At 41.6% G+C, this 24,444-nt stretch overlaps 2 protein-coding genes and 1 pseudogene across 14 annotated transcripts in view; 2 read left to right on the plus strand and 1 right to left on the minus strand.

The window, feature by feature from the left end:
- Positions 1-16,249, plus strand: part of PPP1CB (protein phosphatase 1 catalytic subunit beta) — a 30,571-nt gene extending 14,322 nt beyond the window's left edge. Inside the window, exons 2-8 of the mRNA XM_084792767.1 lie at positions 3,105-3,236; positions 5,868-6,098; positions 8,120-8,224; positions 10,305-10,376; positions 10,961-11,112; positions 11,834-11,968; positions 14,442-16,249. Of these exons, the coding sequence (XP_084648893.1) occupies positions 3,105-3,236; positions 5,868-6,098; positions 8,120-8,224; positions 10,305-10,376; positions 10,961-11,112; positions 11,834-11,968; positions 14,442-14,546 (932 nt within the window). The 3' untranslated portion in view covers positions 14,547-16,249. The remainder of the gene's footprint in view (positions 1-3,104; positions 3,237-5,867; positions 6,099-8,119; positions 8,225-10,304; positions 10,377-10,960; positions 11,113-11,833; positions 11,969-14,441) is intronic.
- On the minus strand, positions 3,247-5,237 carry LOC311603418 (host cell factor C1 regulator 1-like; annotated as a pseudogene). The gene is made up of 2 exons: positions 5,166-5,237; positions 3,247-4,873 (listed from the first exon to the last, which is right to left on the minus strand). The product of its transcript is annotated as a host cell factor C1 regulator 1-like (transcript).
- Positions 16,250-23,264: 7,015 nt separating the features above from the next.
- The window catches only part of SPDYA (speedy/RINGO cell cycle regulator family member A), a 43,870-nt gene continuing 42,690 nt past the window's right edge, over positions 23,265-24,444 (plus strand). For 5 of the 12 annotated variants that reach the window (XM_084792776.1, XM_084792772.1, XM_084792777.1 and 2 more), the window contains exon 1: positions 23,459-24,031. The gene's annotated coding sequence lies outside the window, so the exon portion shown is untranslated. The other 7 variants (XM_084792771.1, XM_084792778.1, XM_084792775.1 and 4 more) reach the window with 4 other exon arrangements.

The raw sequence follows: 24,444 nt of genomic DNA on the forward strand, positions 1-24,444 counted from the left end.
GATTAGTGTGGTAAAGGAATAGCAACCTTGGATATTGTTAGGGCACAAAGGAGTGGCTGTGGCTGCAGAGAGCTGCATATCCTGAGCCGAAAAACTAACCTTTCATTGAGTTACACACTTAAGCTTAGTTGTTTGTATATAATACCCTAGAGTATTTTTTGTCTTGTGATAGTTTAGTAGATGTTTGCTATATTGGGGTCTTACCTTAGAGTGACATTATTGCAGACTGAAGGAAGCCATTTGCCAGGAAATTTATATACAGAGTGGAAAGAGTGCTTACTGGGTGTTAGGTGACTGGTTCTGAATTACTCCTGTTGCTTTCTGCTTCCTACAGTTGTGTGCAACCAGAGTGTTGTAGTCTAAAGCTGTTTAATCTCTTATTGTACAATGAAGATGACTTGGACTTTCTGGGCTACCAGAAGGACTAAATGACAGATGATAATAATGTTCTGAGCCTACTGAAGTATGCAGACTTAGCTGTACCTTCATAATGTGATGTGACCATATATCTGGACCCATAATCCAAACACTGCAGTCTGTGAATATTGTAGGCTGGTCTAGTTGCTCCACAGGGCCAGCTAATGTCATGCTACCTCCACCTCTCCAAGATGACTGAAAAATGTGCTCTTACAACTGGGAGTGCTTCGGACATGGTTTTGAAATGAAAGAGTTGAGCTGCTTTGAGGGCTGCTCTGGTTTTCTAACATTTGGCCAATTCATTTTTGAGATTTGATCACTTGCTAAAGGTTTTGTTTGATAACATTTTTAGTTTTGTAGATTAACATGACTAAGTTAAAGCATTTTTGAAAAATTGTATTTATTATATATACAGCACTCTGCCTGCATATACATCTGCAGGCCAGAAGAGGGCATCAGATCACATTATAGATGCTTGTGAGCCTCCCTGTGGTTCTTGGGAATTGAACTCAGGACCTCTGGAAGAGCAATCAGTGCTTTTAACCTTTGCGCCATCTCTTCAGCCCAAGTTAAAGCATTTTAAGCTTTGTAAATATGTTACTGAAAGTCATACAATTACTTGGGGGTCAAAAATGTAGACTCACAGCCGAGGAGATAGTAAGAGCTCTTTGCCTAAACATGAGTGAAGATTTGAGTTCAGACCCCAGCACCAGTGTTAAGAGTTAAGTGCAGTCACTTATGCCTTAAATCCCCACACTGTGGCGAGCAAGGCTGGCTCACTGCTATCAGCCTAACTCCATGTTCAGTGAGGGACCCTGGGAATAAGACAGAGAGTGGTAAAGCAGAAGGCCTAGTGCCCTTTCCTCTTCTCTGCTCCACTCACAGATGAGCATGTCACAAATTAAACACATAATTTACAGATAACAGAAAAAGATGTACCCACACTCATGTTTAGACTTACAGTTGCTCTTTAGTTTCAACTAACTTTGTTCATAAATCACAAATTGTAAAACTCCCTGATGTTACTGGGTGGGTGGGTGGGGGGGGTCACATGTTTAGGCTGACTGACTTTAGGCTCCTTTCACCTCAGGCACATGCCATTATGCCAACTCTAAATGGTTTATGATATCAAAAGTGTTTTTGTTGACTGCGTCACTGCCATCTCTAACAACTAATTCACAGCGGGCTTTCAAGTATTGCTGAAGGATGACTTCTGAACAGTCATTTTTAGCTTGCATTTATGCAGCCATAGACCTTTAATCTTTCAAGATGAATGCTTCCCCTCACTCCCCCACCCCCAAACTAAAAGCTTCCCATTTTAAAACTAATGTCCTACCAAGTATGGTGGTGCATACCTTTTAATCCCAGCACTTGGAAGACAGAGGCAATGGGTATCTGTGAGCTCAAGGTCAGTCAGAGCCACACAGCGAGACAGTAAGATAAATACATGTGTGCAAACAAAACCCTAATGCCAAAACCAAGTGTGGTGGTGGATGCTTGTAATCCCAGTCTTGGTAAATAGAAGGAAGAAGCAGGAGTTCAAGGCCATCCCCTGCTACATAGTGAGTTCAGAGTCAGCCTGGACTACATGAGATCTTGTCTTAAACAAACAACAAACCAGTGCAAGATTAAAAACTGTTGCTGTAACTGGGCATGGTAATGCACTCCTGTAATCCCAGGGGAGGCAGAGGCAGGTGAATCTCTGTGAGTTCCAGGCCAGCCTGGTCTACAATGCCTGGTCCAGGACAGCCAAGGCTACACAGAGAAACCCTGTCTCAGAAAAAACAAACAAACAAACAAAAAATGATGTTCCAGAATTATTCACCCTTGAAATTCAAAGTAACAACCAGCAAATCTACTTTTCTTATACAACCCTAACAGAGCTTTACCCAAGTGCTCAGTTTACAGGTATTGCCATGCTTGGGTTTTTCTAAGCAGGTTAGGCTGGCTGGCCAGGGAGCCCGGAGCTCTACCTCCTGTTTCTGCCTCCCCAGTGCTGGGATTACTTCACCCTGATTTTTAGCATGGGCCCTGGGGGTCTAAATTAGGTCGTTGTGTTTTTTAGATGGTTTTATTAGCTGCCACATTTGTACAATATTGTATCGTCTTATCTCTTCCTTCCTATTTTGATGTTAATGTGGCCACAGAATGTACAATTTAATGAGCTCCTGACTTGCTTTTTTGAGACAGAGTCTCGCTCTGTGTACCTTTGGAGCTCGCTCTGTAGAGCAGGCTGGCCTCAAACTCATAGAGATCCACCTGCTTCTGTCTCCCAAGTGCTGGGATTACAGGTGTGCACCACCACTGGCCCCCGCCCGACTTCTTAAGCCTGTTTAAATCTGACAAAGGAATCATAGCACCTCATCCCCCTTTCTACATGGCCACTGGCTCTTAGTGATGCTGCTCTGCTTCTGGCTAGCCTTGAATGGTTTAAGTATCCTGGGCTACTAGCTCTTGTAGGCCGCTGGAGAACAAGGAAGAGTAGACTACATTTAATTGGTGCAGGCTTGAGAAGCACCCTCAGAAACCAGCAACAATGGAAAGTAATGCCACAGTTGATAAACTCACTGCTAGCCTACAACCCATCTGTGACTTTTCTGATTTTCAAAATAATGACTGTAGCTCTTTTAAGCATTTTTATATTATGGATAATTTTGCAAAACTGAGTTTTCTCATTGTTTTTCCAGTACGAGGATGTCGTCCAGGAAAGATTGTGCAGATGACCGAGGCAGAAGTCCGAGGGTTGTGTATCAAGTCTCGTGAAATCTTTCTCAGCCAGCCTATTCTTTTGGAATTGGAAGCACCATTGAAGATTTGCGGTATGTAATTGAGTCAAGTTAGAAAAGAGTGTTCTTTCTTTCTTTCTTTCTTTTTTGTGTCTTTGTTTTTTGAGACAGGGTTTCTCTGTGTAGCCTTGGCTGTCCTGGACTCAATTTGTAAACCAAGCTGGCCTCAAACTCACAGAGGTCCTCCTGCCTCTGCCTCCCAAGTGCGGGGATTACAGGCATGCACCACCACGCCTAGCTAGAAACAAGTTTTCTAAAGCACATTTCCCCTGTATTTATATTGAAAGTCATTTAGAGAAAACTTCTAAATTTGAATTAAAATGATTAATAGGTTTTATTAAGGGCTGGACTTCATAATAATGACAGGTTAGAAACAACAGAAATATTTGGCACATTACAGAAGGTCAAAGGATGGTGTCTATAATGGATAAAGTCCCGGAAGTAGAAAAGTGGGCAGATTGTGGGAGATGCTAAAATCAGTGGAATGCAGTTTAAAACGTGTACCTAACCCATCAGACTACAAGGGAAAAATGGCAGAGATTGGTACTGACTGCTTTTAAGGATGTGGGGAAATTGGCATTCAAGGATGCTGCTTAGACACAAACAGCTATAGCGCTAGGTAGTGGCGCATTCCTTTAATCTCAGCACTTGGGTGACAGAGGCAGGCGGATTTGAATTCCAGGACAGCCAGGGCTATACAGAGAAACCTTGTCTCAGAAAACAAAACAAAAAGAAAAGAAAAATAGTTAGAATCTTGAGTGTCAGTATTGGCAGTGCCCGTGGTCTCTAGCTTGTGGCAATTTTCAAGATATTACTTTATAGTCTGTTTGTTCTTTTCAGACTTAAAATAGCTTTAGCCAAGGCAAAAACCTAAGACTTTAAATTAAAGGCTCAAGTTATAACAAGAAAAATTATTGTATAGGAAGCACTTTTTTGTAGTTCACATACAACAGGATATAAATCCTACAGCGTGCTGGCTTTTCATTTGGTAACACAGGTGTTCTTTATAGTGGTTACAGTGCTTCTGAAAACACTTGTATGCACTTAGGACCACATTTGTTCAAACAGTAGTTGCCATATGCAAAAATGCCCTTCATTTTCACTTGTTTGTAAGTAATCTACCTTGAAGCCATGTAGCTTGGAAGATGTTTGGTGTGCTTTTTATTTTTAACTGCTCAGGAATGTTTATTTGCCATTGGGGTGTTACACACAATGGGGTTCCACTGAGCTCAGTATCACACTGTCGGGGCAAGGCCCTCGTGCTTGGGCACCTGGCGTGGAGGAGGACCTCATCCCTCTCTGGAGGTGGCTGCTCTACTGTTGGGAACAAGGTGGGAAAGGACTCTGGCCATCTGCACTCTGAGTTCTATGATGTCCCCAGCTGAGGCTACAGGGTAGTAGGACTTGGGGTATCTCCCAGCCTCAGCAGCCTGAGGGCCTCAGATAATACCAGAGAAGCAGCTCTAGGCAGGGGCTCCTGAGTGGTGACAGGGTTTAGGGGAAAGTCACAGGGGGACTGCAGTAGGATGGTCATTATGTGGGTTGAGTTGGGAGAAGTGGGTGGCCAGGCTCTCCTCAGACAGGAACTGCCTATGCAAGGGCTCACTGGCATCCAAGCTGTGAGTTGCCCCAGTGATGGCCCACTTGCCCCAAGTTGGAGGGCCTCCTCCCTTTTAGGGGCTATTGCGGAATCATTATGGTTCTGTTCAGGGACTAGAGATTTAGTATGCTTTTTAAGTTCTTTGTATTCTCTTTCTCTGTGGAGTTTATTAATTCATGTGTGGTGCTTTGTACAGTATCCAATCTCATGATTATAAGTAATTTAGTTATTTATAGATGATCTAAAAATGATTCAAAGTACAAATCCTACTGGTTATATGGTGTTCTATCCCAGTAAACATTAAGTTGAAACTATCATAAGCCCAAAAATACATTTAAAGCACTAATACTGACACATCACACTGAAAAGCATCGGTAGTTTATGGTCATGATCACTATGATGGGGCGGAAGAGCTTGCTCCTACCACTCGGCATCTCCCAAGTGTTGTACCACATTTCAATAGCTTGGAAAAAGCTCAGAATTCGCCAGGCATGGTGACTCACTCCTGTAATCCCAGCACTTGGGAGGCAGAGGCAAGCAGATCAATGTGAGTTTGAGGCCAGCCTGGTCTACAGAGTGAATCCAGGACAGCCAAGCCTACACAGAGAGACCCTGTCTCGGAAAAGAAAAAAAGAAAAAGCTCAGAATTCAAACCAGAGCTCTACTGACTATACAGTGTCCTTTCCCCACCATAAAGTGAGAACCTTGTAAGTTAAACTATTTTAAGTCAGTGATTGTATTTCATATAAGTATTCCTTCAAATGTTACTTAATATAGTGATAACTTGAAGATAATAAAAGTTATCTGTATGTATTTTAGATCTTCATATTTGTTATAACAGAATATGACTTAAAGTTCAACTACCAGCTAGTAAGAGTAACTATAAATTACCTATTATTTTATAGGAAATTGCCTGAAATGTTGTAGTACAACAATATTAGTTTATCATCTTAGCTTCTATAGGGTAGGGATTCAGGCACAGCTTTGCTAGATCTTCGGGTTCTGAGTCATAGAAGCTGCATAAAACTAACAAATTGTTCTAACCTGACTTCTTTTGGTTTTAGGAGATATTCATGGACAGTATACAGATTTACTGAGATTATTTGAATATGGAGGTTTTCCACCAGAAGCCAACTATCTTTTCTTAGGAGATTATGTGGATAGAGGAAAGCAGTCTTTGGAAACCATCTGTTTGCTATTGGCTTACAAAATCAAATACCCGGAGAACTTCTTTCTTCTAAGAGGAAACCATGAGTGTGCTAGCATCAATCGCATTTATGGATTCTACGATGAGTGTAAGTTGGAGCTAAAACTTAGCCTAGTAATTAGCTTTCATGTGCTTTTACGCTTAACACGGTTGTCTTCATTTTAGAGGAACTGTGAGAATTTTCTTTTCTTGTTTTTTTAAAATATGGTTTCAGAAAAAGGCCCAGACATAAGAGCCTAAAGCTAGGATACGTGTTAAAGTGTTTTTTGGGATCTCCTTGGTTATATTTCTGATTGGCTACAGCTTAGTTGCCTGAAGGAGATCCTCTTAATTAGTTTACCTGGTAAGCTGTCCAAGTGAAACAAACACAGGCAACAACAAACAATGGTTTCTGGTTTCTGCTTTTTGTAGTTTGCTTTTTATATTTGTTCATTCATTAACTTGTGAGTTTGTGTGTGCCGCTGCTGCTGCCACAAACGTGTGTAGGTCCATTGCATGTGTGGCATCAGAGGGCAGCTTGCAGTTGGTTCTCTTTGTACCTAAAAGTTGGGTAGTAGAGAAATGGCTTGGAAGTTAGGAGCCTCTGCTGCTCTTCCAGAGGACTTGGGTTTGGTTCCCAGTACTACATCAAGAGGCCCCCAGCTGCCTTAAGTAGCTTCAGGGGACCCCATTCTCTGGCTTTGGCAGTCACTTCTCATATGGTTCATATGCAGAGGCAAGCGGACACACATGCGTACACATAAATAAAAGTCAAAATCCATTGTTAGAATGTAGTCTGTCTGTACACCAAGAGACCGAAGTTACTGAGTCCTTGGGGTTATCATTGTTGTGCTCTTGTTTCTTAGTCAGTAGGAAATCAATTTGCTGATGTGTAACAGTCTTCCCAGTGTCATTACCCATTAGGTTGAATATGGGAGTAAGTGTACTTGGTCATTTATAGTAGTTTTCTAATTAAATTTATTTTTGACTGCTAAATTGCCTACTTTTTTCCTTAAATATGGTAGTCGTCATCAAACTCACAACTCCTCAATACCTGTAATGATAGCACATATTAATGAATGTGAGTAAATAAACACACACACACACACACACACACCAGTCACTTCTAACATTGGAATGTGGCAATACTTAAAAAAGAAAAACAGAATAGATGTTATAATGGTAATGATTCTGTATTTGAATTTCCCATAACATTTTTGTGATCTGAATTAACTCAGACATGTACAGAGGAAGTAAGTTGAAGGACAGCATACTGTAGCCTTCTTTGTAAGCTACAGAAATGAAGTATATTGTTAATGTTCTTAGAAGACAGAGTGAGGCATGGATGTCCTTAGTGTAGAAGGGACATCACATGGCACCAGGTGTGGGAAGTAGCTTGTAAATAGCCTATAAGTTATACTTACTCATTAAAATTAGGTAGGCTTGGACATAAAAATAGCGAATTAATAGTTGTGACTTTCATCTCTTCTCTGGCTTGGTAGTTGAACTTAATGCCAAATCAGGAAAATCAGGTAACTCTTAGTGGAAGCTGTCTTTGTTGTAACTGGGCTATGGGAAAATTATAGCCTGCGTCTTTTCACTTGCTGTAGTGCCAAGTTGTAATTTGCTCTAAAGTGAATACCACTTAGGCACTTGGAAGCATTCCTTTCCTGGCAGTAGGTTTATACTTTGTTATTCGGTGCATTAAGTTAACATGGACTAGCTCCAGAGGGGCCACTTTCACTGTTGTCTACTTATTTGGCTAGGAAATTATATTGAATGGGGAGAAATTAGCTAATGCCCTATTAGACAATTTTTAAAATATTATAGTTATTTTATAAGGTAAAGTTATTTGATGTATTTGTTTCATAAAGGTGTTGAATATTTTATTCCCCTTTCAGAAACATAAGCAAAAAAAATTTTTTTAGCTGTAGCATTAAACCTGCATCCTGAGCAAGTACTCAGACATAGCTCCATCTCCAGTACATGAAGCTGAACCGTAGTTTATTCAAATACAGATAAAAGTACCAAGTAAGCAAACAGAGAAGAAAATTAAAACATCATATTCGGACTTTGAGTTAACTAATGAGAACAGTTATTGATTTTTCTCTATGCTTTTTATTTTCTTAGGCAAACGAAGATTTAATATTAAATTGTGGAAGACATTCACTGATTGTTTTAACTGTCTGCCTATAGCTGCCATTGTGGATGAGAAAATCTTCTGTTGTCATGGAGGTAGAGTAATACATTTGCTATTTAGAAGAGAGCTGTAATAATTAAAATGCTGTGGGAAAGCTGAATGTGGCAGGAGACCCAAGATTCAGAAGCCAAGGCAGAAGGATCTCAAGATAACTAGATGGTTTAAGAAGTATTTTCACTTTGCCTCAGAGTAGGTGAGGTTGGCTGGTTGGGTTATTTTCTGTGGTGCTGGACTCTAACCAGTGCTTCAAATTGATTAAAAAGTACTCTGCCATCAGTCAAAATGAGAGGCTAATTACCTTTCTTTCTGTAGTAAATACCTTATATCAAACTCTAAATGCAACATCATTTAATATTCATATGCCTTCTAAGTTTTGTGCAGTATGTCAGCATGTTAGGGAATGAGGACATTAGAATATAGAGATTAGAATTCAGGGCCGGGCGGTGGTGGCGCACGCCTTTAATCCCAGCACTTGGGAGGCAGAAGCAGGTGAATCGCTTTGAGTTCGAGGCCAGCCTGGTCTACAAAGCAAGTCCAGGACAGCCAAGGCTACCCAGAGAAACCCTGTCTCAAAAAACAAAACAAAAAAAAAAAAAAAGAAAAAGAAAGAAAAGAAAAAAAAGAATTCAGATCAAAGAAGTTTTCAGCTCTCTAGCCTCCACACACAGCTTTACCTCAGTGCCTTTTGGTGTCTCACACAAAGGAGCTGCGTTTCTGATTCATGCTCTGAGGCTCATAAATGGCCATGACTAATGGCTGGGGGACTTCCTGGAGAACCCCAAACATGTAATCATATGAACAATTTAGTCTACTTCAGATGAAGTTCTGTAAGTTCACATACATCAGAGCTCATTTGAGAATATGCAGTAAACTTTTCTATGATCACACACACACAAACGTTTTCAAAAGTTAGGGAAGATTTTGGTAAAGTGCTTGCCGTAAAAGCCTGATGACCTGAATTCAGCCCTTAGGACTCACGTGAAACTCAGCCTAGCTTTAGTTTAATCAGTGAGCTCCAGACAGTGAGATAATCTTCCTTAAGACAAGGCAAGTACAACTTTCTTCTCAATGCTCAGGAGACAGAGACAGGTGGGTTTCTGTGAGTTCACGGCTAGCCTACTCTGCCCTATCCCTAGGACCATGCCAGCGAGGGCTTCATAGTGAGAATGTCTCAACGCACGTGTGCGCGCACACACACTTATGGAACAATTTAGTAACAATGTTGGATTTTCATATAGGGAAGGAATTGAAGTGTAAGAAAGTTGGTTTCTCAGTGTCATACATGATAGTATTTTTTTTTTTAAGATTTATTTATTATTATGTATACAGTGTTGTGCTTACATGTACACCTGCACACCAGAAGAGGGCACCAGATCTCATTATAAATGGTTGTGAGCCACCATGTGGTTGCTGGGAATTGAATTTAGGATCTTTGAAATAGCAGCCAGTGCTCTTACCTCTGAGCCATCTCTCCAGCCTACATGGTAGTATCTTATGGGGAGCTTTAGAGTGGAAAATGCTGAAAAGATGGCCTGAGGTGTGAGTGGTTTATTCTGACAACATGATTCACTATATTAGTTGAAATATTTTCCATACAGACTAAACACTTAAGGAATTATCGTTCTTGGGCATTGGTGTAGCAGAGAGAGAGCGTGGCAGTTTGGAATATATGTATTGGCTTCACTTCTTGTGGTGGTACTTGACTTACCTCCTAGAGAAGTAATGCCTTTTATTTACATTCTACTTTAAAGACTGCAGACTATGTTCTTGTGCTTTTCTTGTTTGGTCTTCTGATTAATAGTTTATTACACATTTTTTGCAGATAATGAGCATATTGAGGTGGGATATGGGGAAAGGTTCTTAGGGGACTGGGAGAGGTGTTTTAATTTGAAACTAAAAATGCTTTAAGATTTAGTGGTCATGAAAGTACAAAAGTAGAAAGGATTGCAATCATCTATTCTCATGAAGGATAAAGGGCAACTGGAAAGAAAATAGTGGAGTTCCTCCTTGGAGTCTGTTGAAGTATAACGATTTATTTCCTTGGTAGAAATATAGTAAAGACAATACAATTATAATGTTTTCCTAGATACCAAGTCTTTCTCTTTCTATATACAGGACTGTCACCAGACCTACAATCTATGGAACAGATTCGGAGAATTATGAGACCCACTGATGTCCCTGATACAGGTTAGTATATACAGAAGTCTAATTGCTTTATGTAAAATGTGGACATGCTTGTACTTAGTTATATTTAGTGAAAGTCAGTCAGAAACTTAGTACCATCCCTGAAAACAGTTAACAAAGACTCCAACATGATCAGGAAAATGCTGAATAAATAAAGGAGAGTACTAACCTTGCCAGATACAAAGACTTGTTTAAAAGTCCTAATGTGTTTGTGGCTTAATGATAAATAAATAAAGGAATGCAATAGACTGGTGCTCAGTAGTATAATTGTAAGGAATAGATAAACTGACTATAGAAGAAATGACAGCGAGAAACTAAACAAAGGCTTCCACGTGTTAAGTGTGCCACACCTATACTTCCTGTATATAGAAATCACCAACATGAAGCCAGGCAAGGTTATACTTGTATGGTGCTTTAACAAAGATTGGTTTAGGCTAGAGTACCTAGGGACACATGATGATCATTAAAGTGTAGGAAGACAGGAGAAATGTAATGTGTATTTGTGCTGTATTCTGTACTTTCTTCTTCTGTTTCATTGAGGTTTTTTTTTTCTTCCTTTCTTTCTTTCTTTTTTCTGTTTTCTAAAGGTCTGCTTTGTGATTTACTGTGGTCTGACCCAGACAAGGATGTACAAGGCTGGGGAGAAAATGACCGTGGTGTTTCTTTTACTTTTGGAGCTGATGTAGTCAGTAAATTTCTGAATCGTCATGACTTAGACTTGATTTGTCGAGCTCATCAGGTATGCAGTATAAGATTCTTGGATATTTTATTGTTAACTTCATATACTTGGATGCATAGGTAGGTAGGTAGATAAACGTAATTATTTTAGCTGCGAATAAATCATTACTGATACTGTAAAAAGGATGTCCACTATTCTCAGAAATGCACACATAGTACTCAGGATCTGTAAAACTTCATTTGTTTGTAGACAGTGACTGGAAAGCATTCTGAAAATACTTTTCTCTTAATTTTGTTTTTAAAGTGTGGCTTGTTTTTTCTATGTGTGAATGTTTTGCTTGCATGTGTGTGCATGCACCACAAGCATGCCTGGTGCCTACAGAGGTCAGAAGAGGATGTCATGCCCCCTGGAACCTAGAGTTACAGATGGTTGTGAGCCACCATGTGAGTGTTTGAGAACTGAATTCAAGTCCTCTGAAAGAGCAATTGCTCTTAACTGCTGAGCCGTCTCTAGCTCCATTTGGCCTCTTTTCTTTATTGGCTTGGTTTTGTGGGTTAAAAAAAAAAAGTACATGTGTCTATGTGGGAGTGTGTAGAAATGGGAAGATTGATTCTGTTTTGTGTTCTTACCATATTTGGGAGTAGAGTCAGGGTCTTGGCATCTGACAGAAGGGGGGTCTGTTGTTTTGGCCTTTGTTTCACTAATCTGCATTAGCATATATGGTTAAAAATTGCCCACTAAGGAGTTTGTGATTTTTTTGTTTTTTAATTTCCTTTGACAGGTGGTAGAAGATGGATATGAGTTTTTTGCTAAGCGACAATTGGTAACCTTATTTTCTGCCCCAAATTACTGTGGCGAGTTTGACAATGCTGGTGGAATGATGAGTGTGGACGAGACTTTGATGTGTTCGTTTCAGGTGAGACATGGAACACAAAGGTCTTTCTCTTCCTTTAGAGACAGGGTTTTCCCCATGTAGCTCAGGCTGACCTTGAACTTGCACCTGCAACCTCACTGCCTCTTAGTAGCAGGATGACTTGATAGTTTTATAACAACTAGGCATTCATTGATACTGGTGTTAGAGTAGTTAATCTCTCTTTGAGCAGAATGTGTCGAAAATCAATTTAATTCAGGATTTATTACCATTCAGGGCTAGAGATACGGTTCAGTGGTAAAATGCTTTCATAGTACATGCAAGGCTTTTGGTTCAATCTCCAATGCAGCAATGGGAAGGGCCCTCAAAAAAAAAGTGATTACCATTCAGACTCATTAAAAACTTTCTATTTTTAGTCATGAACTTTCTAACTTTGGGACCGTGTAACTGAATAGAGTGTCAGAAAACTTGAGGTGACTCTAAGTAAAGTGGTTGGCCTATAATCATGGGACCTTAGTTTGGATCTCTAGTACCCATAGAGCAGTGGCATGTGCCTGTAGTGAGACAGGAGAATACCAGGAGTTTGCTAGCTAGCCACCATAGCCAGTTAATGGTTCACTGACCACCCTTTTTAAAAAACAAAAAAACGGAGAAGCATTGGCTGACCTTTCTCAAAAGGGATCCTCCTACACAGAAAAGAATGAATGCAGTAGATAATTAGATTTCTGTTTTTGTTTCTGTGCAAGATTAGTGTATAAGGTAGGCATTGGGCAACAAGGAATTATAAACTTAGATGAAAATAAAATGGAGTATTTTCCTAAGAAGAGAAACTTCTAATAATCTTAAGTACCCTTATAGAAAAATGCACATTTTAAAGGCTCTTGCTTTGTTGTGCTGCTTGTACTAACTGAAAAGGCTTGCTGCTGTAAAGGTAATTTTATGATTTTGACTTGTACAGTCTGGGGGCATTACATTCAGAACTTGCATTACCAACATCTGTGGAGGCTTAAGTTCTTTGTATAAAATGGCACAATATTTACATATAACCCATATATATCTTTCTGTATAGCTTAAATAATCTCTGAATTGTTTACAATACCCAGTACAGTGTATATGCTGTTTAAATAAGAATCACATTTAAACAGCAGTGGTGGTGCGTCCCTTTAATCCCAGCAGAGACAGGTGGATCTCTGTGAGTTTGAGGACAGCCAGGGGTACACAGAGAAACCCTATCTCAAAAAAACAAAACAAGAAAAGAATCATGTTGTTTAGAGAAGGCCCAAAAATGTCTATATATGTTCAATCCAGAAACTTCTTTTTCTGAATATTTTCACTCTAATATTAGTTTAATCCAAGAATTGAAGCCCACTGATGTATAGATGGACTTTTACGTGTGACAAGGCCCATAGCTCTTGCCCTTTGTTGTACTAAACCACACTTATCAACTACAACTGAATGCTAAAATGGTTGGTGTCTTCATGATATTCTAAGGGTTCTAACCAGGTCTTGTCTTTCAGCGGTTGTCATAGAGGAGTTGGAGTAATGTGTTTCCTTTATGGGACACTCTGATATGCATAGAGGTTTTAAGAAACTCTTTATGTGGCTGAAGAGATGACCCATGTGGAGTGGGATGGTGGTGATGCATGCCTTTAATCCCAGCACTTGGAAGGCAGAGACAGGCAGATCTCTGTGAGTTCGAGGCCAGCATGAGCTACAGAGTGAGTCCAGGACAGCCACGGCTACACAGAGAAACCCTGTCTTGAGCGGAAAAACAGGATATGGGAAATACCATTTAAAATTTAAGAGCCAGGCATGGGGGCACATGCCTGTAATCCCAGCACTTGGGAGGCAGAGGCGGATCTCTATGAGCCTAGGACAGCCAAGGCTACATAGAGAAACACTGTCTTGAAAGACCCAAAGAGAAGAAAAAAGAAATGCCTGTATATGAAAAATAAAGTCAGTGTGTATGGTGGTTTATGCCTGTAATCTCAGCATTCAAAATGCTGAGGCAGAAGGACTGCAGACTGACTACAAATGTAGCTCAGAAAACCAGGATAAGTAGTCACAACGAAGATGAGAAGGTGGGCTTTTTTTTTTTTTAAACTCAGACCAGTGGTTTTTGTTTTTTGGGGTTTCTCTCTCTCTCTCTCTCTCTCTCTCTCTCTCTCTCTCTCTCTCTCTCTCTCTCTCTCTCTCTCTCTCTCTAATGAGATGAACTAATAGAGAAAATTTTTAATTTAAAGGCTCAACAGTTACTATGCTGTGTTTCCAAGCTTTTATTATTAGGATAATGGGAATGGTAAGGAGTAAGTGTTCCTCCTTAGAGAAGGGCAGTGCTGGAGACTGGACCCAGGCACTTCCTGGAGGTGAGCACTCACTGAGCTGTTCTGCCAAACAAAGTCCTTCATTTAAGAAGTGTTTGGAATGTTGCTGAGCTCCTTCTAGACTTTCACAGGACTTTAATAGTTGATGCTATTTATTGAAAGAATAATACTGTTAATAAATTATCTATTTCAAGATATTGAAACCATCTGAAAAGAAAGCTAAGTACCAGTATGGTGGACTGAATTCTGGACGTCCTGTTACTCCACCTCGAACAGCTAATCCACCGAAGAAAAGGTGAAGAAAGGAATTCTGTAAAGATACCATCAGATTTGTTAAGGACATACTTCATAATATATAAGTGTGCACTGTAAAACCATCCAGCCATTCGACACCCTTTATGATGTCACACCTTTAACTTAAGGAGACGGGTAAAGGATCTTAAATTTTTTTCTAATAGAAAGATGTGCTACACTGTATTGTAATAAGTATACTCTGTTATAATATTAAACAGTTAAATCCAAATTCAAAAGTATCCATTAAAGTTATATCTTCCCGTATTACCATTGTTAAGGTTGAAAGCATCCCAGTTAAACTAGCTGTGGTAGTTACCCAGACGAAAGCATGATGGCCCATCTGTGTAATGTGGTTTTAGTGTTGCTTGGTTGTTTAATTATTTGGGGCTTGTTTTGTTTTGTTTGTTTCTGCTAGAATAATGGCAACTACTTTTCCTGTTTTTCCCTAAACATTTTAAAAAGTGAAATATGGGAAGAGCTTTAAAGACATTTACCAACTATTATTTTCCTTCACTTATCTACTTAAGTAACTGTTTGATCTTACTAAGAAAACTTATGCCTCATTATAGTAAAAAAAAAAAAGAGTTTTAGAGGTTGATAAGTTTTAAAAAAATATATACAAACTATCTGACCCAATGATTTTAATCAAACCGTTTGACTGGGCAAACTTTGCAGCTGATAATGAATTTATTTTGCTTTTACAAAATTGCCACTGATTTGGATTTGTGCACTCTTTTAATTTATTGATGCTCTATTGTGCAGTAGCATTTCATTTAAGATAAGGCTCATATAGTATTACCCAAAACTAGTTGGTAATGTGATTATGTGGTACCTTGGCTTTAGGTTTTAATTCGCACGAAACACCTTTTGGCATGCTTAACTTTCTGGTATTACCCTCACCTGCATTGGTTTTATTTTGGGGGGTTTTTTGTTGTTGTTGTTGTTGTTTGTTTATTTTTAGATCCACAGAACATGAGAATCCTTTTTTTGACAAGCCTTGGAAAGCTGGCGCTCTTCTTTCCCTGTCTATGTGAAGGATGTATTTAAATGAACGCTGGTCAGTGGGACATTTGTCAGCTCTGAGTGTCGGGTGCTTCACTGTCTAATTGCCATGTGAATGTTGTTTTTGACTGTAAGGCTCTGTCACTAAAGATTTTTACTCTGCGTTTTCATAATCAAAGGTCATGATATGTGTAGACATGCTTTGTAGTGACGTATAGTAGCAATAATTTCTGTACATGAACAAGAGTTTATTGCAGCTTTTTTTTCCTGTTCTCTTTTTTTAAGGGTTAGCATTAACAAATGTCAAGGCGTAGCAAATCAGCAAAGATTTTAGAAGGAGGACTTAACAACAGGCACAGATTTGTGGTTCTTTGGATGTGATACTATTGGATGTGATTCTAAAGTCTTTTATTGAACATTGTCAAATTTGTAAGCTTCATAGGGATGGACATAATATTTATATGATGCCCTTCTTCTGTGTTACCATAGATGTGAAACCTTATATTGTCTTTGAAAATGTTAAATTGAGAACTCTGTTAACATTTTATGGATTGGCGCATTGTATTACTGCAAGAAACATTTGGTTTTCAGCACAGTGCAAAAGTTCTTTAAAATGCATACATCTTTTTTTCCTAATTCCATTTTGTTTAAAGCACATTTTAAATGTAGTTTTCTCATTTAGTAAAAGTTGTCTAATTGATACAAAGTCTTGAGTGGTTATTGTGTGTTGTGTTGTTTTACAGTGAGACATGTAGGCGTGGGTTGACATGGACTGAAAGGGTTCTGAGCTGTCGTTGTGTTCCCTTAGGTCACACATGTGTTTATTTAATGGGACTTGATAAGTTCTTTATGGAGTATGAATCAAATAATTGCTAGTAGAATTTAGGTAATATCTATGAGTAGTCAGAATTTAAGGTAGCTAAAGAAAAGGAGCCTTACTTAATCTCTATCAGATATTAATCCACATCAACCCATATCTTACAGACTGATTTTTTATAAACATTCATTCAAATTAAAACTAAGGTGGGGAGGTTAAGCAAATTAGTATTATTTGTTAAGGGATAGACTTTTACTATGTTGAAAAATTATTCAGATCTCTTAAAACTACTTAACAGTAGTTTACAAATAGTTACACCACCCATTACTATACCAGTTACTGGCAAAGTCACAAAAACAAAAAGTAAAACACTGGGTTCCTTCAACCCCAGTATTGGTGAGGCAGACAGGTGGATCTCTGAATTTCATGCCTGATCTACATATTGAGACCTGTCTTTTAAAAAAACAAAAACAAAAAACACGGGGTCCTTTGACTAGATGAAAAGCTACAAGCAATTACAGAGAATCTGGGTTCAATTCCCAGGACTCATAAGGCTGCTCATAGCGCCAGGCCAAGGGAATCTGCTGCCTTATGCCCTCTGTGAACACCAGGCGCACACTTGCGGGTGAGGCATATAGACATACATGTAGGAAAATCCCCATAAACAAAAATCTTTAAAGGATTTTTTTACTAAGTGCTGAGCAAATAAAATGAGGTTTTTTTTATTGGTGGTTGTCTCTGTTTATTGTTCTTGTTTGTTTTGAGGCAGAGTCAAGTCCAAATTGGCCTTAAGAGTTACTCATTTTATATAATGTATATGAGTCTTTTGCGCGTGCGTGCATTCGTGCGTGTGTGCGTGTGTACACCGCATGGATGGTACCTTTAGAAATCAAAAGTAGGTGTTGGATCCCCTGGAGCTGGAATTATAGATGGTTGTGAGCCACCATGGGTGTTGGGTATGCAGCCTAGTGTTCTACTCTCAGCCTGAGGTCTGAACCAGCCATAGTGACACACACCTATAATCTCAGCATTCAACAGTCTGAGGCAGGTGGATTGCCATTTGAGCCCAGCCCAAGCTCTAGATCAACACTTCCTCAGAAATAATCACTAACAGCAAAAAGAGGGAAAAACAGTTTTTCATCTTAGCCAACCCTCAATCCCAGTTCCTAGGGGTTGGAGGCAGTAGGATCAGGAATTGCAAGGCCAGCTTCAGCTACACAGTAAGTTAAGGCCAGCCTGAGCTACAGGGACCCTGTCTTAAAATAACCACACATTGCAAGTGAGGCTGAGACTGAGAATCAGCAACTATTTGAGTGTTCAACCCTAAACCCAATACTCCAAGTCTCAGAACATGATGGGAGGGCAGAAGGCTAGAAGAGACTGCTGTTACCCACTCTCAAAGCACTCGTGAGCTGTGGTTACCTGCACACAATTGAGCCTGTCAGCATTCCAGCCTGGAAGGTTGATGGTTGAAGGTCCACCCTGAGCTGAGGAACTTTGGCAGGTAATGGCCAAAGGAAGTCTTTTCTCTAGTGGTATAGTGAATGCTGAGTTGCCCCTGCTCCAGTAATTAGCCCCACACCCATATTCATGCATGCAACCTTAAAGTCAGTGGGTCAAAATAAAAATGGCTGGGCAGTGGTGGTGGCTGCACACACCTTTAATCCCAGCACTCAGGAGGCAGAAGCAGGTGGATCTTTGAGTTCAAAGACAGTCAAGGCTACACAGAGAAGCCCGGTGTCCCCTCCACCCCCCCCCCAAAAAAAAACAACAGAAAAACAAAAAACAAATATGGGCATGGGAAGGAGGCCAGAAGGAAAGGAAAACGGGATGAAAATGATTAAACCTATAGCAAATATGTTCAAATTTGTCAACAAATATTTTTGATCCTTTACCTGCTAAGAGCTGAGCCTTATAACAGACCTGTTGACTCTACTCAACTTAAATGAAGGTTACAGTCTCTTACTGGGTTGTAATTGTCTATTTTGTTAGGAAACTAAGCTTTTATTTTATTTTGTTTTTTGAGACAGGGTTTCTCTGTTATCTTGGCTGTCCTGGACTCTGTAGACAAGTCCACCTGCCTCTGCCTCCCAAGTGCTGGGATTAAAGGCATGTGCCACCACGCCCAGCAGGAAACTAAACTTTTAAATTCCCCACACTTGGAGTCAATTGTCAGTTACTTCCTACTGAGAACCATGTGTATTTTGAGTTATCCCTTGAACACTAAGTAAAATTTGGGCTAAAACCTTTAAGTGGCTAGGCAAGTCCTGGGGCAGATCTCCGTTTTTAACTGATGTGTTTCCTGGAGTGATAGTTGCATGTCAGATACTTGCAAGCATGTGTTTAATGAATCACAGATTTCAAAAATGAGTGCTCACATTACTGTTGGTACTTTGACCTTATGAAGAAATTTACAACACAGTTCCAGTTTCCCTTAATTCTCATGTCAAAACCAAACCCTGGAGTTGTTTTGGGAGAAGTTAAGTCTATACTGCCAAAATGTTGCATTGTGAAAACTGTGATCGTAATAGTTAAATGCAAGGAAAATAAAACAGTGGGTTTGTGGAGGGAAGCTGACACACCTTCAGACTGAGGCTTATTAGGAGCAATGCCCTTGAGCTCATGATCTTGCCCACGGAGGGAGAGAGCATTAGAAAGACCAGATACAGCTGGGCAGTGATGGCACTCCTTTAGCACTAGCAAGCACTATCGAGGCAGAGGCAGGTGGATCTGTGGGTTCAAGGCCAGCCTGGTCTATAGAGCCAAGGCTACATAGAGAAACTGCCTCAAAAATCCAAAAGAAAAAGGAAGGATACAGTATATTTAAAAATTACATACAGGCCTTAAAGGGAAAGAGCTTTCCCTTTAAAACATGGAGGGGGCTTCAGGGAGAAGGGAAGACACCATGTGAAGGGTTGGAAGGGAGGCCAGAGAAGTAAGTGCCCAAACAAAGGGGATACCTCCCTCCCTCCTACGACAGGAAGCTTCACACCAGGTGATTTAGATCAAGACTGTAGATGTGACAGCACTCAGCCAGTTACTACTCAGACTGTAAGTTAGTTGTTAGCCACACAGCTTCTCTTCCCAGGAAAGCCACAGAGGGGACATGGCCTGATGGCTTCAGGCTGTGGGGTGTGTATGGTGACAGTCTTAAAGGCAAGTTTTGTTACGTTGTATAACATGGGTAAATAGACGCCATCTAAGTGCTCGGTTACTTGAAGGTTCTGCAGCTAGCTCATTACAGGCAGGTTGGGGAATTTACATACTCAAAATCAAACATCCCCAGACACTTTCTTTGCCTCGGTTTAAGTTATCCTTGTGGTGAGCCACTTCACATGGTTTTGGGGAAATGGTAAACTCACACAATTCATCCACACTCATCAGTCAGTATGAGCATTGTAAATAGTCAAGACTTGAGAGAGGTTGTTGCCTTGTTTGCAAAATAAGGAGTGTATTATGGGTTCAAGAAAATATGAAGACCAGTGAGAAAATATTTTCAGGAAGGAACAAAATGGTACCGTGGAAGAAACTATACAGAAAAATAGATTTTATTATGTTTTATCTTTGGGCTATCCGGGCTGAATGCTTGGTTTCACTACAAATTCCACAAAAAGAATTTTGCACAGCTTGTGCAATTCTCCCAGTAATGGGAGTGGGGTATTTCATGAGCCTGGTTGCTATTCTTGGCACTTGAGGATCCCAAAGAAATAAAAAGGGAACGGGCAGAAGTCACCTACTCACCTATAAGGGACTGCAGTGGGAAAAGGAGAATGCAGAATCTAAACAGTATTGGTAGTTTTGTTTCTTAGATATAAATTTGGAAAGTGGGGCTGGAAAGATGGCTCAGTGAGTACTTGCAGAGGACCCAAGTCCAGAACCCATATCCAGACAGCTCACAACCACCTGCTACCCCAGTTCTGGGGCACTCATGCCCTCTTCAGGCCTCTAATGACACCTGAACACACTCAAGTACACACAGATAAAACTTTACAGTAGAAATGTCTGATGGATGATGCCTACTTACATTGTCATGTTTCAACCTACACAGTTAAATCTGTTCTTTATGTATTTTAAAAAATGCATAAGATTGTCTTCATGTAAAATTGTATATGAACACAAAAGTAGCTTTAAAACCTGGTTAACAAAATTACATAAATGAGAACTGCCAAAAATGCTACAAGGACTCAAGAGTTGCACAGCATTCTCCAAACAGCGGTTCCCACTTCTGTCATCAGCTCCAAGGGTAAGACGAGGCTCTATAAGCACTGGTTCATGCTGGACACTCAAAAGACACAGGACACTGCTATGGCCCTGTTCCAGTTCCTGCTTGTAGCAGACAACTCAGGCTGATTGATTTAAATTGGACCTTGAAACATTGACATCAGTAGGAAATTTAAGTGGTGAAGAGAGCATATTAAAAGCTAGGTTTAGGGGCGTGGTGGCGCACATCTTTAATCCAAGCACTTGGGAGGCAGAGACAGGCAGATCTCTGTGTTCAGCCCAGCCTGGTCTATTAAATTGAGTCCAGGTCAGCAAGGACTATTACACACAAAAACCTTGTCTTGGAGGAAAAAAAGCTATATTTAATTTTTTAAAAGTGCAAATGTTTCAAGCATGTTTACAGAAACAAAAGTGTTTATAAAGTTTAGTCTGGAAAATTATAATTATGGATGCATAATTAAATAATGTACAATGGGAACGAACTAGATCTATTTCAAACAGTGCAAGAAATGGACAGGTCTGGAGAGATGGCTGAGGGGTTAAGAGCACTAGCTGCTCTTCCAGAGGACCCTGCTTCAATTCCCAGCACCCACATGGCAGCTCACAACCATCTGTAACTACTGTTCCAGGGGATCTGACACCCTCACACAGACACACATGCAGTTAAAACACCAATGTACATAAAATAAAAAGAAACAGATTATCAACATCAATTTTCAGAAAGTAAATAGTAAACACATAGTTCATAGATTGGAGAACAGGATGGAGAAGAAGAGGGAAAGGGGGCCAGAGAGATGGCTCAGTGGCTAAGGCCACTATCTGCTGTTCCAGAGATCCTGATTTCAATTCCTGGCAACCACATGGTGGCTCACAGCCAACTATTGTGTGATCTGATGCTCCTTCCGACATGCAGGTGTACATGCAAATAGGGCGATCATATACATAAGATAAATCTTTTAAAAATAATCTTAAAAACAAAAAAAGAGGGAAAGGAGCCTGGCAGTGGTGGCTCATGCACTCGGGAAGCACAAGTGGGGAGATCTCTTAAGTTTTGAGTTCAAGGCTAGCCTGGTCCACAGATCGAGTTCCAGGACAGCTAAGGCTACACAGAGAAAGCCTGCCTTAAAAAAGAGGGAAAAGACTTAATACTTGACTCTGCTTACTTTCGTGGATGTATACAACATATGTGTGCTTGGTGCCCACAGAGTTCAGAAGAGGGTGTTGGATTCCTTGGGACAGAGAGTTGTGACCTGCCAGGTCAGTGCTGGGAACTAAGCCTGGATCCTCTGCGAGAGCAGCCTTGCCTTTAGCCATCTCTCCAGCCCCGAGAGACTTGCTCTAATACTGAGTCATATCCAGATCTCAGAGGTGTGAGAGACAAGGAAATGAAGAATCCACTACTTTTCTTACCCGTAATAGGAGGTTTGCCCCATGACACAGTAGGAGGTGTCATCTCACAGTGGTGCTTACTGAGACAGACTGAGGTCATATCAGCTGCTGGTAAAAAGGTAGTAAACTCGAAGCCAGAACTCAAGTTCTCTAGTGCACTTACTCGCATTATACACAGAAACAGTTTTCAAAGTAAAAACAAGGGCTGGAGAGATGGATCAGGGGTTAAGAGCACTGGCTGCTCTTCCAGAGTTCAATTCCCAGCAACCACGTGGTGGCTCACAGCCATCTATAATGAGATCTGGTGCCCTCTTCTGGCCTGCAAGTGGCAGGCCGAACATTGTATACATAATAATAAATCCTAAAAAATTACACACACACAAAAAAAACTAAAACAAAGTACAGGAGTGAGAACATTCCTGAAGGCCTCATGGGTTGTAACCGTTTAAGCCAGAATATTAGCAATAAATTGCTTCCTTAATAACTTCATTTTAACAAATTGACCTTAATAAAATATATACTTGTGATGATTTAAGGACCACTGTCAGACATGGTGGCACATTTGAGAGGTGAAGTTAGCTCAGCGTTCTCCTCTGCTACATGTGGATCGAGTGTAGGCCAGCCTTGACTACTAAACAAAATCTTGACTCAGAAAAAAAGTTGTGTGTACTTTTCTATACCTTTCACGTGGAAAAGGTTCATTATGTCTTGATTTCTAGTTATTCCTGTATCTGTCTTCGACTAGTTTACAACATAGTGCTGGATAGTCATTGCTCAGTAAATTATATTTTATACAAATGGCTAGAAATTAGTGATAGCAGGAGTCCCTGACACCTGAGAGAGGGACAGAGAGCTCAGGGAAGGATCCTCAGGAAAAGTCGGGTGTCTGCCTTAGAGGGATAGGGCAGGCACACTTATTAAGCACCTGCTACAGCCCAGACTTCTCAAGAAGGCATGGGATGACGAAAGGAGCAATTAGGGCTGTGGGCGGGAGGATGTCACTTTAGGCGCCCCTTTGAGGCTAGCTTGGGTGGCCTCGTCCTCCTTTTACACACTTGTGCACACACTGTTCCGGGCCGGCAGCGTTCTTTCAGAAGCTCGCAGATGCGAGGCGTGTGCAAAGAGTCAGGGAGAGGAGACGGCGGCCATCCCTGGGCCTGCAGGGCAGCACTGTCTTCTCGTCCTGAGCGGGGCTCTTCAACGGCTCCACACCGATAGCGTTCTCGGGAAAGGAGGTCCATAGGGCTAGAACAGAGTAACGGCAGAAGGGGGGGGCTGAGGGGCGGGGCGCCAGCGCCAGCCCCGCCCCCTGCTGATCCCGCGCTCTGATTGGCTCCGGCGGCCGCGCGCTCCCGGCCCGCAGCCTACGGCTCGAAGGAAGGTGTCGCTGCCTAGCGGCGGGCAACCAACGCGCAACCGCCCGACGTAGAGCGCTGAGGCGGAGGCTGCGAGCCGCTCGCTCTTCGCCGGCCTGCGCAGGTACCTCCGTCCGCACCCGGCTGTCCCGCCTGGTGGCGAGTCCTGAGTGTGGGCGGCGCCTGTGCTCCGCTCGCTCCCGCCGGCCTGCGTGAGGAGGCGGGGCGCCTCAGCCCAGCATCCCCGCGGTCTCGCGGCCTCGAGCGCCCCCCTCCCAACTCCAAGGGCCGGGACGCGGGCGGGCGGGCGGACCTCCCGGAGGCGGGGATGGGAGCCCGCTGCGCGGGGCGACGGGAAGGACCGACCCCCTGCGGGCTGCCGAGGCCTCCGGTGGAATCGGGCGCCGGCCGCCCGGCCTGGGGTGCGGGGTGCACGGTGGGGCCCGAGGCCCTGTCTCTTCGCTGAGGGGGATGCGAGTCCTGCCTCCTTGTCCCGTGTCCCCACCCCGAGTCCCACCGGCGCAGCGTCTCATCGCCACACCCTTAGCCGGTTTCTCCAAATGTAGGAAAGTTCTCGTGCCTACCTGCCCCCAGTCGCCAAGGATTGGCTGTTAAGAGTTTCATACAGAAGAACTATTTCCACTTTATGATTCTGTCGTCAGATGCCCTCCTGAGAGAGCTCTCTTCTGGTGCTTACAAAATTCAGGTGTATTTACGAAACAACAAAACCTCACAAACCCAGACACAGGTGAATCGTTGTGAGTTCGAGGCCAGCCTGGTCTACAAAGTGAGTCCAGGCCAGTCAAGGCCACAAAGAGAGACCTTGTCTCGGAAAAAAAAAAAAAAAAAAAAAAAAGAACAAACCCAGACATCGTCTTTGAGTTTTGCCATGCTTTTTGAAATGTTGGGTAGAAGGCGTGCAAGTGAGTTGAAGGATTTTCACCTTGTGTTGTGAGACTTTTCCTTGAGAGGCGCAAACCAATACCCACTCACCCCAGACGGGGAGTCGATGACAGACCAAAGTAGGGATTCCACCGAAATCCAGTTTGGTGAACCCTGAGTTTCCTGGGGTTGCTTACTGAGGGCTTACTGACAGAAGCGTGGGTGACTCAAGCTGCA

The sequence above is a fragment of the Acomys minous genome (genome assembly GCF_964271855.1).
Source record: "Acomys minous genome assembly, chromosome: 8".
Lineage (NCBI taxonomy): Eukaryota > Metazoa > Chordata > Mammalia > Rodentia > Muridae > Acomys > Acomys minous.